The 17,011-nt window shown below is 37.3% G+C and overlaps 1 protein-coding gene across 3 annotated transcripts in view; it reads right to left on the bottom strand.

The window, feature by feature from the left end:
- LOC132152089 (sodium channel protein type 2 subunit alpha-like) overlaps positions 1-17,011 on the bottom strand; it is a 37,691-nt gene that overhangs the window by 5,130 nt on the left and 15,550 nt on the right. For all 3 annotated transcript variants that reach the window (XM_059560773.1, XM_059560772.1, XM_059560771.1), the window contains exons 11-26: positions 16,672-16,947; positions 14,704-15,042; positions 14,201-14,330; positions 13,450-13,688; positions 12,958-13,131; positions 12,286-12,642; positions 10,705-11,196; positions 7,303-7,435; positions 5,575-5,729; positions 5,302-5,475; positions 5,056-5,178; positions 3,339-3,620; positions 3,192-3,245; positions 2,314-2,455; positions 1,856-1,956; positions 449-719 (exon numbers count right to left, since the gene is read on the bottom strand). In XM_059560773.1, the coding sequence (XP_059416756.1) occupies positions 449-719; positions 1,856-1,956; positions 2,314-2,455; positions 3,192-3,245; positions 3,339-3,620; positions 5,056-5,178; positions 5,302-5,475; positions 5,575-5,729; positions 7,303-7,435; positions 10,705-11,196; positions 12,286-12,642; positions 12,958-13,131; positions 13,450-13,688; positions 14,201-14,330; positions 14,704-15,042; positions 16,672-16,947 (3,442 nt within the window). The remainder of the gene's footprint in view (positions 1-448; positions 720-1,855; positions 1,957-2,313; positions 2,456-3,191; positions 3,246-3,338; positions 3,621-5,055; positions 5,179-5,301; positions 5,476-5,574; positions 5,730-7,302; positions 7,436-10,704; positions 11,197-12,285; positions 12,643-12,957; positions 13,132-13,449; positions 13,689-14,200; positions 14,331-14,703; positions 15,043-16,671; positions 16,948-17,011) is intronic.

The raw sequence follows: 17,011 nt of genomic DNA, 5'->3' as shown, positions 1-17,011 counted from the left end.
TCTGGAAATGAACGAATCCTTTAAGGTGTGGTCACATTGGCAAAATTTCGGCAACATTTTGTGTGCAAAAAAGGTACATTTTCTATTGTCAGAAATGTAGCAATGTATGAAGCACAGCTCACACAGAATTCACTTTCAAACCATGCAGCTTTATGTTGGTCAGCACAACGTTGGTAATCATTGTTACCAATTTTAATCCATTGTAAAATCTGTATGGGGAAATCTTTCACTCTCAAGTGAAATTCCAGATCATACAGATTCAAACAGAAATGACTGGATTTTGTCAGTGAAAATTCACAGAGCAACTGTAAATATGACTGCACTTTTTCTGTTAAGAAGGAATAACATTTACAGAGTGTTTATAAATTATGTTTCTGGATTAAATCTTCAAAATGTTTTTATAGTATTATAATAGTAATAGTCTGTAGAGCTTCCAAGAATTTCTTACCGACAATTGACAGAATCACAACTACGAAGTCAAACACATTCCAGCCAATGGTGAAGTAGTATTGTCGCAGGGAGATCATCTTGAGAACAGATTCTCCAGTGAAGAGGATGATGAAAACAAGGTTTATCCAGTACAGAATATTATCCATCTCCACTGTCTGATCGTCGGTTTCCACCATCATGGTCACCATGTTCAAGCAGATCAGGATCATAATCACAATGTCAAAGGCTTGTTTGGTGATAAAGTCAAAGATGAGGCCTTGAAACTTGTTCTAGAGTGAAGTACAGAGAAATTGGCATTATTGACAAATGCTGTATTAAAGGTGTGTGTGGGGGGGGGGGGGTGTGTCTCTAAAGCTTGTTCATGCATTCTGTGTTATTTACACTTTTAAAGAGTTGGATTCTCATGCATTGTTGCCAAGGAATTGGGCTACTTTAACACTGTGGCCGCATGTTGTTTTTCATGTCTGCTGGTTAAAACGACTCCAATAACATGATATTTATCCCCTCGATAATCGATTAGGCTAGTTTTGAGTAGCAATTGGGCAACCCTGTCCTCATGCTAAACATGGCCAAAGTTAAAAAAAAAAAAAAAAAAAATTAAAAAAAAAAAAAAAGTTGGACGTATCTGTGCCAAATACACTCCTTCCAGGTTCACATAAGTTTCAGAAAGTTTTTTTCAAGCATGACCCTTCATGACGTCACAAAGGGCGGAATTCCTTGTATGGACACTTCTCCTGGAAGAGCACATGCACACATCAAACAGGGCAAGAGCAAGAGCAGCCCATCGACTTGCTTCATTGAGTTACAGAAGTCGTCACAGTGCTGCAAAGGACTTGCTTGAGAAGAATGTCTCCAAACAAGTGTGTTTTCGGATGTGAGGAAAAGATAACCTTGAGCAGTTTCCCAAAGAACCCGGTGTTAAGTGAACAGTGGATGCAGTTTGTTTTTCAGGGACAACAACAGAGTTTCACAAGTATTTATTTGTTCCCATGATTTCGGTGACAAATGTTTTATAATCAAGGCACAGTTCAACGCTGGATTTACAGATGGTTTGAGACTGAAAGATGGGATGCTCCCAGCTATAAAAGATCCCGGTCATGGGTCAGTACCGCAGGTGGTAAGTAAAACTGCATCAAATTTCTGTGTTTTGTTGGTAAGAGCTCACAACTCTTTAGCTCCATCCAAGGCACGCCTCCAGAAGCTCGGCTGTTTTCGGGGAGAAGCGTAAAGCTGTATCTTTCTTTTATAAATATGATCAAACTAAAGACTCTACAGGGATATGAAGGATGCAATACTACTCTATAAGTACTTAAGATTAACTTTAGACTGTCCGAAACTGTGTGTGTTTTGTCCCCTTTAAATATAATTAAATTTCTTAGTAGTTAGGGTGAGTGAGCTGTCATACCGCAGGCCTGGGAATTGGCTTCTGAGGCTTCTTAGAACCCAGTTTCTTCATGGCATTGTAATATTTCTTCTGTTCTTCTGTCATGAAAATATCCTGACCTCCTAGGTGAAGAGCAAATGCATAAGGCTGGTTACAACCATGGTTTCATTATATGTCACAACACAAACATAATGCAACCAGGCCTCTGTTTTTCAACTCTGAACTTCAGGAAATGTCAAAGAGGCAGTTCAGGTCCTATTTATCCAAAACCAGTTCAATAAGCTACCATTGTGTGCTGTGCTCACTAAACAAAGCCACAGACTGTGTACATATCACATTACATTGAAAGTAAACTGAACAAACACACAGTGGTTGATTTGAGATTGCACATTGTAATATGTGCAATATTCCTTATCAGTTGTTCATTATGTCTTACATTTTATTAAGGTGTTTAAATTCACCTTCCTCAGTTTAAATACTTATCTTTTTCTTCTGCTGATTGAAATTATCAATGATGACACCAATGAAGAGGTTAAGGGTAAAGAAGGAGCCGAAGATAATGAAGATGACGAAGTACAGGTACATGTAACGGTTTGATTCCCTGTCAGGCTGCTGCTCCAACTGTGAGTACAAGAAAATGTTGTGTGTTATTACACATTTGCATTACTAATGTGCATCACAACTTAATCTTCATAAGCACACTCCTGCTCCTGTATATAAAAAAAACTGTTCACGATTGTCCATGTGTTGCATTGTCCATATACGCAACAGTACCATAGGATATGTGCGATTATCAATGCAAAAATATTCTTTAGACATTTGATTAATTTAAATCATAGTTATTATTCAATTAAGTACATTACATTTAAATTCAATTTTTTTTATTAATTATTCGTTTACTTCAAAACAAGAACTCAATTTGCCTTATTGTGTATCTATAATTATAATTATAAGGAAATTATTTGAAATATAATGTTCATTAAGTCATTTAATTGGTTAGTATAATTAGATGATTAATATATTTATTAAACAATTCAAAGTGTGAAAGAATTCCTTTTTTAAAACAGTTTTGTAAATAGTCACAGTAAAGCTGAATAAACATTGAAATGCCCAATGAACAAAGTTCATCTTTAGTTGGAGTAAACCACAACATTACATTAATAATCCCATTTTTAATTTCATGGTGCTTTACCTCAAATTACATTTTTAATTTAGGTAGTCACAAATTAAAAACATAGCATATTAAGCAGACAGTAACATGGAATTATGGAAAAGAGTTAAAGATGGTTTGAATGTAACATTGCACTCTAAATGGTTAAAAAAAGATCTGTTTACTGCAGTAAAGAGAAACACTAACATCACGGGAATCCACAGCTGCATACATGATGTCCATCCATCCTTTAAATGTGGCCTTGTCGAAAAAAAGAAAATCAATATCAAAAATCCATATATAGTGTGAATATGCTACAAAATCACAGTCGGGCTATGCATTCAGCATACTCACCACTTGCAGTAGCGCCAGGTATCCGGCTCCCACATTATCGAAATTAATCTTCACGTTTTTCCATCGTGCTGTGTCATTGTTTGCAATCAGGGCAAGGCAATCTGACTTGTTATTGACCACACTGATGGGAAACATCTCATCGCTGGAGATATTAACGCAATGATAGTATTTCCCAGCGAAAAGGTTCACCCCCATGATGCTGAAGATCAGCCAGAAGATCAAACACACCAGAAGCACATTCATGATGGAAGGTATGGCTCCCAGCAGGGCATTCACTACAACCTAGAAGAAAATAAATACATCATGTCACACACACAAATACCTCCATATATATTCACTTTACACTCTTGTTATGGATACAAGAGCTGCGAAACTGTAATGAATTTCTTGAGCTTCTATAGTGGATGACTTACTTGCTGGTAAAAACTAAATCCTTTCCATAGATTTAAGATGATACAATTCTAGGAAATGACATGATGACTTTTATAAGTTTAACTGGGTTTTAACAATAACAAAGCTAAGCCTATTTTATCCTACAATAAGGTTAGCTAAAAAACGGAGTAGGCCTATTTGAAGAATGGCTAATGTGTCATCTGCCTAATTTGCTCTATAATTAATAGCTAAATATCTCTAATTATTAACCAGCTTAAATTTTGTTCATAGAATATAGGACTTTAACATATAAACAGGGGCGTATCACACATATCTTTGAGTTACCAAAATGTGGGGGGAAAAAAATGATAACAGAAAAAAACCTTGTGGAGACACGATGACGTCACAACATTTGTTTACTGCAAATGAAAAGAGACACATAACAGAGAAAGAAATGTGAGGTCAAGTCACAAACACCACAAAACCACCACAGAATCATCAGAATCGATCAGAGAGCTCTCACCAAAGCACATGCAGAGAGTCATGCACACTAAAGAGAAAGGTCTAAAAATACTAAAATACTACATACAAAATTAATTTATTCATGTGATTAGGATGTTCTCATTAATAATCCCCAACAGCAAGCAAGAGGATTAAAGCTTCCTGACAACATTTTAAAAAATTGTGTGAAAGTATGCTTTTTTTCTCAAGTAGGACATGTTGCAGGATCAACTTTATTGGTCAGCACTGGGATGAACTGATCAGATTTTAGGTTTAGGTCTGATGTTAGAGAAATAGTTCACCCAAAATTGAAATTTTCTTAAAACCTACTTACCTTTAGCCATTCAAGATGGAAATGAGTTCATCTGAACAGATATGGAAAAATGTAGCATTACATCACTTACTTACCAATGGATCTTCTGCAGTGAATGGGTGCCGTCAGAATGAGAGTCCAAACTGCTGATTAACATCACAATGATCCACAAATAATCCACATGACTCCAGTCCATCAGTTAACATGACAGCTCCCATTCACTGCAAAGGATCCTACATGGATGGATTTTAGGGTGCTAAATTTCTCCAAATCTGTTCCAATGAAGAAGCAAACTAAAGTGCATCTTGGATGGCCTGAAATTACATAAATCTTTAGCAAATTTTTCGTTTTGTAAAAAAAACACAGAATTGTAACTACTGAAGCATATCTGTAATTTGAACTGTTACATCATTAATCTTACCAGCCAGTCGTTGCTCTGTAACTGTTTGGTTAGAAATAAGGTTAGGCATCCAGAAACATGTCCTGCTTGGTTAAATCACACCACATGATGTGTGTTTGCGTGTGTCTTACCCTCATTCCCTCAAAGCGTGACAATGCTCTCAAAGGTCTAAGAGCACGCAGTGTTCTCAGGGACTTAATGGCACTTAGTTCAGAGTAACCAAGAGCATTTGCTACTAGACTCACCAATGACACCTGTAAAAACAACACATGTAGCCAATCAAAAAGAGAACTTTTGTTCAAACCCAGAGAATACACACTACACCACTTACACACACACTGTACAGCTGCATGGCAGTATATGAGGTCTATACATACATCAACAATCAGGAAGTCGAGCCAACACCAGGCGTTGGTGAAGTATTTGGCGAAGCCGTACGCAACCCACTTCAGAAGCATCTCCAATATAAAGATGTATGTGAAGACTTTATCAGCATATTCCAACACTGTCTTTATTGTTTTACGTTGCTCGATGTAAATGTCCTCAAAAGCCTGAAAAAACATTCAAATCAACAAATTTACTTGTTCAATGTTTGTCAAACAAAAATGATTGAGTGGTTAAGAATATTGTGTTTATGTGTGGGTGCTCACCAGTGCTCCACTGCTGAGTAATATCATAAAGATGATAAAGGACTCAAACCAGTTGTGCTCAACAATAAAGAAGCAGGTTTTCCTGAGAGTCCACCAACTCTTCCATTTGCCCGTCTCCACATCAACCTGACAGCACTGAAACCTCATCACACAGCCTGAGCAATAGACACAGAGAAAAGTCACTTGATGTGAGTTGACAGCAGAACAATTGAGCTCAGTGAAAAAAGTCAACTCTCCCAAAATGTCCCACAAAGTCAATACTAGAAGTCTTGCTTGGGTACTACATATGACATAAAGGGGCCAAACTGTACATTTTTGTATCAATTTTTTATGCTTTAATTCAGCTCCATATCTTCAACCTTCTCTCTAACCCTTAAACAGGCTGTTTTGTTACTGTTCTTTATGTAATCTTTAAAACCTTGAAATTGCTGAATACTAAAAAAAAATTGTGAAGTTGGTGGTGACATGCTTTCCGTTAAAAAGTTTAAGGTCATACATTTTTTATATGTAATATATTTTTATAAGTAATGTTTTATATTTTACTTTTTTATGTATTTTAAATGAATTTTCAACATCATTACTACACATCTCATGAGTGTCACATGATCCTTCAGAAACCATTCTAATATGCTGATTTGGTGCTCAGAAAAGAGTTTTTCTTGTTTTTAATGATGAAAAATCATTCTGTACAATATTTTTGAAAAAACAATTATGTAATTTTTTCTGGATTCTTTGATGAATAGAAGGTTCAAAAGGGCAGAATGTATTTGAAACAGATATGTGTTGTAACAATTTAACCATCTATACTGTCACTTTTGATCAATTGAATACATCTTTGGTGAATGAGAGTATCAACTTCTTTTAAAAAAAGATTTTATTTTGTACGGTAGTGTATGTTATTTTATTCATATTTATGACTATTTATAAATAGGCCAGTTTTGCACATAGTTACAATAAATGGACTAGAGAGGGAGCTTGGGTGAGTAAATTAGTCCTGCAGTACTGCAGTACATTTAAATCTTTTTAGATGAACATCACATAAATCTGGTTTCCCAAGCTGTCCTCCCCTTAAAAGTCAAAGCAACATTCACAACTCATTTAGCTTTCTATAACATTGTATTTAAGGGTGAAACAGGACATTCAAAAAGAAAAAGCTGAGACTTATTAGAAATTGATCCTTATAAGCAGCTATTCCATAACCTCAATGGAGTCAAGAAGTTTTAAGTTTATTGTGGAGCATAAGTGCCTTCTTGACCTCAATTCACCCATGAGACCTTAACATTAACCAATACTGGTTTTTGGTTAACAGTAACCAGTATTTGGCACAGCTCATTGACAGTTGGAGGAAAATAGTTTCAAAGGCAGAGCAATCAATCATGTTTGAAATAATGCACTGGCAAATAGAACGAGAAATGTGTATTAATAAGGTAATTAATTTTGATTTCCTTTTTGTCCACAAATACACACACACACTGGTTTCCATGTTTCATGGGGACACTCCATAGATGGTTTTTATACTGTACAAACTGTATTTTTCTATTTTTCTTTACCCTAAACTCACCCCTCGCCCAAAACTTTTGGAATTTTTAGATTTGTCAAAAAAAATCTATCTGAATGATGTATAAGTTTTTTTTTTCATGGGGGCCAAAAAATGTCCTACTATTTCTATCCTTTTGGGGACTTTTTGGTCACAGCAACTTAGGGAATACAAGGTACACACACACACACCTTCTGTGAAGCAGGCTTCTGGGTCCAGGGACTCTTCAGGCTCCAGCTCCACAGACTCCACACCCTCTCCAGGGGGTCGGATATCCACTGTGCTCCCTTCTGAAGAACTGAGAACCGCATCAACAGGCAGCTTCTACATAGGCATCCATGCAACCACACAACCAGAAACAAGAAAGCAAACACACACACATATACAAAAACAAGATTAGGTTTGATTGAAGCACACCAGCTCATCCATTTTGCTTTTGCAGATATTCTCAGTCTCATGCAGTTTCAGATCATTCAAAAGTACCTACAAGCCCGTGGATTTAGAGATTGATTTGATTCATTGAATTGATTTTCTAATTAGCAGCCAGGCGTGAAGACAAGCGTCTCTGGCTTCACCGTATAATCTCACAGTCAGCTGTGGGTACATTTGATGTGCCTTCATTCCTTCCTCATGCATGTTTTTTTGTTTCTCAAGGTGCATTTTTTTCTCGTCCAAGCTTGTGATCTTGTCATCAGATGTTGGGTGCTTTGAGTATTTTCATGTCCAGTGCAGATGTCAACCCCTTACCTTTCCCCACCCCTTCCAAAAACAAATGTTTTCTATTGGATAATCCCAATACATTTGGATTGGCATGATTCAGATTATCACATGACCCCATCCCATTGAGTGCAATCCCTTGATTGACATGAAAACACAGGCTGGAAGTCCATTCCGTTAAGCAGTGGTCAAGCTTCGGTCCGCCAGTCAGTTTGAAGAGGAGGGGAGCCGCATTAGCATTAACTAACACCAGTGCCACATGCTAAGTCTGAGACAGCATTTCATTAGCTTTGATTGGGGAAAACGACTTTAACTGGATCTTACCACAGAGATAGCAAGCTCTTAGGGAAACATATGGACTTATGGCTTAGAGAGCTTTTCTATTGGATGCCATCATTTTCTAATGATATTAACTCTTCAGACGTTTGTCCATCAGTGGTTAAAGCCTATTGTGCTGCTATTTTGCAGAACAATGGCAAATAAAAGCTTCTCCTAGAACTAAATTTGTTGATTTAGGACTCATAATTATAATAATTATATTGTCTGATGTTATTGTAGATCTGAAGTCCTGGGTAAGAACTAATTATTTGACATAATATTGAAGTTTTCCTGATCACAGAGTATTTCCTAAAGTTATTGACCCTTCTGATGGTTTCGCTGAATTTATAAAATGGTCAGTTAGAGAAAATGAGAGGCTAAAAAATTTATAGAGGATGCTGTCTAAAACTGAGCTGGAGTGCTGGTTGCCGTGGCACCCAGCTAATGCGGCGCGGGGAATGATGTAAGCATGCTGTGTGCAATTTCAGAATCTTCCAGAATGCCTCTAACATTTTTTATCACAGTAGGAATATAAGAGGCTGAGCAAACCTAAACAAGCTGCCCTGAACCAGAACTGAAATGATTCACTATAGAGCTTTAAATAAGCTTTAAATAAGCCTCTCATTAATTTGAAATATTTTCGATGTTGAATCTAAAGCAAGTCTAACTGATGCAATAAACTCTAAAAAAAGTTGAAACGGTCTGATTTGTTTCCTAATCCGATTAGGAACATATCTCATTGGCAGAGAAATATAAAGTGGCATGAGGCACAGAAGTTGTAAAGTTGAGTTATCATGAAATGTCTTCGGAAATTAACCGTCGGCCTGGTTCCAACCAGAGCAGAACCCCCTGATTGTATATGCACAAACAAGTGACATAAATGCAATTACTGTAGCAATTACACACCTCAGCAGATTGAGAAATGCCTTCTAATAGCCGACTGCTATGAAGACTTACCCACTATTGCAGCAATTTACAGTGCAATATATGACTGAATATTTGCAGATTCGTAAATAACAATATTATAATCCTCCTTCATATATCTAAAAATATGAATATAATATTCATAAGAATTATTCACAACTCAAAAGCAGTTGTTTATCATGAAACCCTATTTATACCAAGCTTGTAGCTGAATCAACTAGCTTACTTCATTATAATATGTATAATTCAGAAATGGACTAATTCTAAATTGACTGCAATAATTAAAGTTTAATGTTTTTTCCTCACACACATGCACACACACACATGCACACTCAAAGGCTTCCTGTTTTCAGGTAATTTAGCTCCGAATTCTTATTGATAGCTTGTATAAAAATAAAATAAAAATGAAACATACAAGCTAATGTAACAGAGATGTTCGATGGGCTATTGATGTAAAATGATGATCTTGCTCATTCCATATGATTGAAAGTACTGCAAAGAAGCCCAGTGCTACAACATAAAACACAACGTCATGAAGAAAAAAACAAACCAAAATAAAAAGGCTGACAGCTGTCTCTCTTAGGTGCAAAATAGGGTTGTTTAAGAGGGAGGGAAGGGCACAGGCATTGAGAAACGAAAAACAAAAGAGCAATCCGATCCAAAAAATGAGATATCCGAGATAAAATGAGAGAGAGACGAGAGTTTGGTCTGATTTAGATGACAAAGGCAGTCTCCATGGTTAGTGTGGATGAGAAGGAAGGTGAGTCTCTTACAGGGCTCTCTCAGAGAAAACCTGGGGTTCGTCTGTCATAACGCTGCAATAACAGGTCACACACAGAGAGGAGATACACACTTCACATAACATGGATAATAACGTCAGCAACTTCAACACTGAACCACTTAAATAAGATATAGAAATAGTTAGAAGAGGGGAGAGAGAAATGATTAAGCACGGTGACAGTACTGCTGGAAAGGCATGGAAATGTGCTGAATAACAAACACACACACACACACACACAGCCAGACAAAAACACATAAAAAACACACTAACACACACATGTAGTTAAGCATACTCAATTTCACCCTGGGCAAGGATGCTGAATTTAGCAATTTCCTCAACAGCCTCATTCATAGTCTGGGATGCATGATGCCATGCCTGCTCAGTTGGTCGTAAATAATACACATTAGAGTGTGTGAGAGGTTATGTGTGTGCGAGGCTGTGCGTGTTTATGAGAATGTTGTACTGATATAATGAATAAAACTCAGAAAGTCTACCTGCTACAGTGCCCAGAGGTTTTTCTTAACTAGCTGCAGATGAACAGGGGCAAACTGCCCTGAAGCCCATGGAACAATAAACACACACACACACACACACACACACACACACACAATAGGCTGCAGCTCTGAGCAGAGAATGATGCAATGGTAATATGACTCAACACAACTGTTTGTCCCCTATAGGGAAAGAGACATTGACTCCTGATGAATTACCAACAAACCTAAAACAATAACTTCAAGCATTTTTTACATTATGTTATATAGCAACTCTTTCCCACACTAAAACACAAAATGTTAGAACTGTGTTTCATGCATTTTAAAAAGTGAAATTTCTGTTTAGACACAATCTGGCTTACCTCTTTACTGCCCTCAATGTCAGATGAGTCACTACTGAAATCTTCCGTGTTCAGATTTTCAAAGTCCGACTCTCCCACCGCAATCGGTACTGTAACAGTGAGACTGGGATTGTGTATGAACGACATGTAGTCGCCTTCCTCAATCCCATACTTTACGTGACCTTCCACCCCATTACCAGGGGAGATGCAGCTCTCCTTCAGATAGTCTTTAGTGAGGTCGACGGCCACTGAAACGTGATTGGACAAGCAATTATCCTTGCCGTCACTGTGGAGGTCATCAAGGGGTTTCTCTTCGTCAAGAGTACAAGGTTTGGAGCCGGCCAGGCAGAGGTTTTGGAGAAACTGGCGTAAAGTGGACTTGACCAAAGCGATACCTTTCTGTATTCTGCCCACGGCGATCTGCAGGTTGTTCATTTCGCTGTCGTCATCAGTGGCGGCCAGATTATCGGCACTGAAAGAGCTCAGCAGCAAGGCCAGGAACAGGTTCAACACCTGCCACACAACAACACACACTTTGAGAATCAGCAAGATCAAACACCAGTAAGATGAAAAGATTTGACTCAGAAATGATCATAATGTGTATGGGTAAATATCTTGAAATCTGTTAAGAAAATCTCTGGGTCAAGGGTTTTGGGTTAGAAGATTAAAAAAAAAATACATATTTTAATTTCACAAGTTAAATTGATTACATTTAACTTAAATTGATCAACAGCAACAGTAAAAACTTTACACTGATACAAAAAAAAAAAGTTTATTTCAAATAAATGATAAGAAATGTTACTTGAGCACCAAATCTGCACATTAGAATAATTTCTGAAGGATCAAGTGACACTGAAGAATGTAGCTTTGCATCACAGGGTTAAAACTTAAAACAGTTATTAAATTCTAATTATATTTTAAAGTATTACTGTTTGTACAGTATTCCAGTGGCCATCAACTTTTGAATGGTAGTGTTCCTCAAATAAAATTAAAATAAAAATAAAATAAATAAATATGCATTATTACAAGAAAAACATTGAAATGAAAATCACTCTTAAGATTCACTCTTACAACAGGATCATGATCAATTCTCAATTCATCTGACTGAACAATTTAAAATTGCTTTGCTGGTCTTGGTCTTTATGCTGAGGAGCATTCATGCAGCATCAAGCAAAAGCAAATATTTTTGCTTACCGATGCCATTGTAGAACACCACATTAACGTGCACTAATGACAATGTCTGAAATATCTAAAGTGTCTAAACTATCTAAACACATATATGAAATGACTAAATTTGAAAAGTAGGAAAGTGTTTCTGGATCAACATCCTGTAAAACAAACATAGTCCTAATCCCAAACCTTTAACCATTACATACCCTTATTTTAAATTCAAAATATGATTTGTTCATATGAATGTTGTTGCAGGACCTACAAAGATGTTGATCCAGTAGCACATCTTACTTGGCAAAATCCATTTTTTAATGCAGAAAGCATTCAATTGCAAAAGTAAATGTACATGAGAGGAATAAAATGGAATACAGAAAGAAGAAAGATAGAGGGAACTATCTTCGAGGTGTCTCTGTGTGACATGACTGATCTTACCACCAGATTCCCAATGACCATGACCATCATGAAGACGATGAGACACATTGACTGCCCCGCCACTTCCATGCAGTCCCACATGGTTTCGATCCATTCACCGCAAAGCACTCGGAACACAATCAGGAAGGAGTGGAAGAAATCATCCATGTGCCACCGCGGCAACTCACAGTCTTCTGCGATCTTGCAGACACACTCACGGTAGCTCTTTCCAAACAACTGCATTCCCACCACAGCGAAGATGAAGACGATGATGGCTAGGACGAGGGTTAGATTTCCCAAAGCACCAACAGAGTTACCAATGATCTTTATCAGCATGTTCAGCGTGGGCCAAGACTTTGCCAGCTTAAAGACTCTTAACTAAGAGAGAGAATGAGAGAGGGAATGTTAGAAAAGAGCTGTTTTTTTTATCAAGCCATTACCCTGAATTCATGGAGTCTTAAATGTATGAAAAAGCCAACATTTGAGTTTCTGAAGTGGTATCAACCATACACTAGAGTCCAAAACTTGCAAAGCATCCAGATTTCATAAAACTCAAGTGCTACTGGCTTGAATTTTACTCACATTAGGTTGATGACACAATTTATAATGAAAATAAAAAAGCAAAGCATAAGCATTTTCACTAGTGGTCTTAAACCTTTGAACACCACTGTATAAGATGAAAAATTTGCTCACCAATCTAAAAGATCGCAGCACAGAAAGTCCCTCAACATTGGCCAGGCCCAGTTCCATAAGACTCAGGCTCACAATGATGCCATCAAAGATATTCCAGCCTTGTTGGAAGTAGTAATATGGGTCTAGAGCAATTACCTTCAGACACATCTCTGCTGTAAAGATTCCAGTGAATACCTGCACAGAGCCCAAAAGGAACAGATCAGCACCAAAACAATCCTAACAACTACCAACGGAACTAAAAATCAATACAAAAACAACAAATAGAACATTTACACAGTGCACTAAAATGTTTCAAATCTGCATTCTCAATGTTTAAAAAAAGGTTTTTATGCATCAAAGGAGTTTGCTTAAACTTAATAGTACTATACTACTAAGTTTAAGCAAACAAGCTAACAGTTTTGCATTTGTTCTACTGTTTTTATGCTTATTTAAATCAATGAAATCAATTAAAAAATACTGTATTATAATGAGAATCTGGCATTGAGAGCTCACCAGGTTCCCAACTGACAGCACATGGCTGAATCCGTCTGTCATAGGGTAGTGTTCCATAGCCATGAAGAGGGTGTTGAGAACAATGCAAATGGTTATGGCCAGGTCTACAAATGGATCCATCACCACCATTTTCACAATCCTCTTCACTTTCAGCCAGGCTGGACAGCAGTCCCAGATCAGGAAGCTGTTGGCAAACTTGTACCAACATGGAGGGCACTTCTGCCGTGATTCCTCAAGTTCTGTGAACAGAAATTTACAGTTTAGTATGGCTTTCCAATAGCTTTCAAATTATGGTTGAATTGCAAAACGTTTTCATGTCTGCAGTGTCTTTTGGAGGAATGTGTGTGTATGTGATGATTGAAAATAAGATGATGAGGTTGAGAGTGCATGCGAGGCGTTCAAAAATAATTGCACTGGCATGTCACAGTGTAAGCAGCTACGTGACATAAAATCAGTGTTTAAAGGTCAGTACATGAGTGTGAGAGTGGTGTGTGTGAGGGTGATCTTATTAGCTTTCATAGCTAATCAGATGTAATTGTACGTTTTTGTATGACTAGTTATACAGTGAAATATATAATATGAACATACTGACAGCATCTAAAACATACCTGTTTACATATACATGTATATATATATATTTATTATTATTTTTTTTATTATTCTCTTTAGAAAGCAAACGAAATGAAACTATTATGACAAATAGCAATCTTAACACATTTGTTTACATGTGTGAGGTCAGTGTGTTTCAGACCTTCCATAGTATTTGTCAGAATGCTGGCCACACTCAGAGCTCTTTTTCTGGTTACTGTCTCATCCAGATAATCAGACAGCTGGTGTGATCCTGAACGTTTTTTACGTGCCTCAGACTCAGTGGTTGTGCCCTAGAAGGAAAACAAAACATACCATTAGTTCTGAGCATATTATAGATTATATATATATATATATATATATATATATATATATATATATACATATATAATATATATATATATATATATATATATATATATATATATATATATATATATAATCATTATTATTATTATGCAAGTAAAGAATATGACAATATTTACATTTGCCAAATACAAAATCACCAGGACAAACTAACAAATACTGTATGCTAACAGCCAACATTACATGTCCATTCTGAAAAACTCCTGTATGTGTATTTGTGTGTCTGTATGCTTGTGTGTGAGTGTATCTAGCATATAAACCAAAGAATATTTAACAGATATATAATATAGATATATCTACCTCAGGTAACAAACGTCCGATTGGTGATGTTGGCACAGATGTCCCACCCACCAGGGAGACCACTCCATTGCAATCTACTGTGCAGTGCATTTTTCCGTTGGCTGGGAGCATAATTCTGGGAGCAAGGCTGCAGTGACTGACAGTGGAACTTCGTCTCTCAATACAATGAGGTACGAAGAGCGAGCCGCGGCGACTGTCACTATCCTCAAATGTGCTGTGCTCATCATCCGCAAAATCATTCTCTGAGCCGAAATCTCGCGCTCTACCGCGGAAACTGAACAGACTGGCACGACTGTTCCTCCTTGGCGAAAAGAGAGATCCACGAATGCTGAGAAGAGACTGAAAAAGACACACACACAAAAAAAATAAATAAGCAAAAATGTAAAGTACATACTTTTTTTAAAATGAAGATTAGAAATTGACTGATAAAGTATTTTTAACACTGATACTGATAGATTCTTTATGTGTCCAATAACCAATACACAGAACAAATGTGTATATATTATTCTAGTCCTAATATTAATAATTAAATCATTCAATACTAAAGTCTGAAGGTGAATATCTTGCTTTACGTCACAAGGGCCCTATCATATACCTGGCACAATGTGCCGCCAGGAGTTTTTTGCTACTTTCAGCCCGATGCAGTTGTCATTTTCACGTCTTGATCCATGTGTTTAAATAGCAAATGCATTTGCACCCATTTGCGCACACATGGGTGTGCTGTTCTGAAAACGAGGTGTGTTCAGGCACATTGCTGGCGCACTGCTATTTTGAGGCAACTAAAATAGCCTGTGCCATTGACCAATGAAAACCTGGTCTAAAGTCTGGTGCAATATATATTTATTTTTTGTTATTTAAAGTGCGCGTAAGTAATATGCGCCTATAGGCGAGTGCACAACACACATACACTTTGCTTATTACACACACAGGGATGCGCAGCAGCACACATACATTTTTAAAAATGAAAAATTAAAGGATTAAAATGTAAAAGATTGCTATTGTGTGCATAAATATAAAATTGACTACATGTTATAATGGACATAGTCATTGCACGTATCAGAATTACACACACAAGCAGATTTGTTTCCTCGCTAGAGAAGCGTTCAGTTTTTCTGCTTGTAAATGTAATGTAAATTGTAAATATAGACTCCGCCATTGTGCGAGCACAACTGGCTTTTAAAGGGAATGGGAGATGAGATTCTGATTGGTTTATGGCATGTTACACCCATTACTCATTAAGAGAATAGGGACAAGCCTTTTAGACCATGCGCCAGGCACCGACCATTTTTCCCGTCCTTAAACAAGCAAAAGTGGATTCGGACATGCCCTACCCCGAACTCTAAAATACATCAACACGTGAACACAAATATATATCTTCTATTACCTACTATATTTGCACTAATGTCCCTGTAGATTTAATTGTGATTGTCATCATCAAAATGCCTGCTCTTAGTTTTGAATTCTGCATGCTTGTTGTGATTTCTATTATCAGCTGGTGCAAAAGTGTGTAAAAATTGGTTAATTTTGTTTCTCTATGTTGCCATGTGCTCTGATTTGTCTCATGTTAGATTTATATTGTGAATAATGTTGCCACAGCTTCATTTGCATGCATATGCAATAACCCCTTTGCAATGGTAGCATGTATGTTTTATAATAGATTTCTGGTGGATTCAGATTTGTTAGGATGAAATGAAACCACATCTCAACCAAACTTAAATTTGGGTTATTTTTGAAGTATCTGTGTAAATGCATCTGTACCACCTTTAACCCTGTAATCCTCCTTGTATAAGTGCATAGCAGAACATTTTAATTAGCTTATATTTTCTGCCTCCCTATCACACTCCTTGAGTTGATTAGCACTCCGCCCACCTCAGTAACAATATGTTGAGAAAATGAGAACTATCTTACAAATTCAGAAACATTTATCAAACAACATTTCCCACAATGCCACACAAAGGAGGTGGTCACCTGGTTTGGAGTGGAACATTTCTTCTCATACGAGAGTCGGTTGGCATCGATGGAGAATCGAAATCCAGGCCGTCTGATGCTGTCCTCTGAGATGGACTTATGGAACTTTTCCTGATCGGCTTTCTCTTCTTCTTCCCTTTGTTTTCTTTTCTTCCTCCTATTCCTTCGCTCTTTAGCGCTCTTGGAGCTGAGTCTGGACCCCCCAGAGGAGCTTTCCTCTGACAAGCCCCCCCTCCCGCTGTACTCCCCACTCTCCGTTGCTGCTGCCGCGGCAACCTGCAGACCAATCACAGCACACGCACCGTTGTCAGGGGCAACCAGGGGTAGACTTAGTTCAAGC

This window comes from Carassius carassius, chromosome 10 (assembly GCF_963082965.1).
Source record: "Carassius carassius chromosome 10, fCarCar2.1, whole genome shotgun sequence".
Taxonomy (NCBI): domain Eukaryota; kingdom Metazoa; phylum Chordata; class Actinopteri; order Cypriniformes; family Cyprinidae; genus Carassius; species Carassius carassius.
The sequence above is the reverse complement of the archived record's forward strand: the minus strand, read 5'-3'. Positions and strand labels throughout refer to the sequence as shown.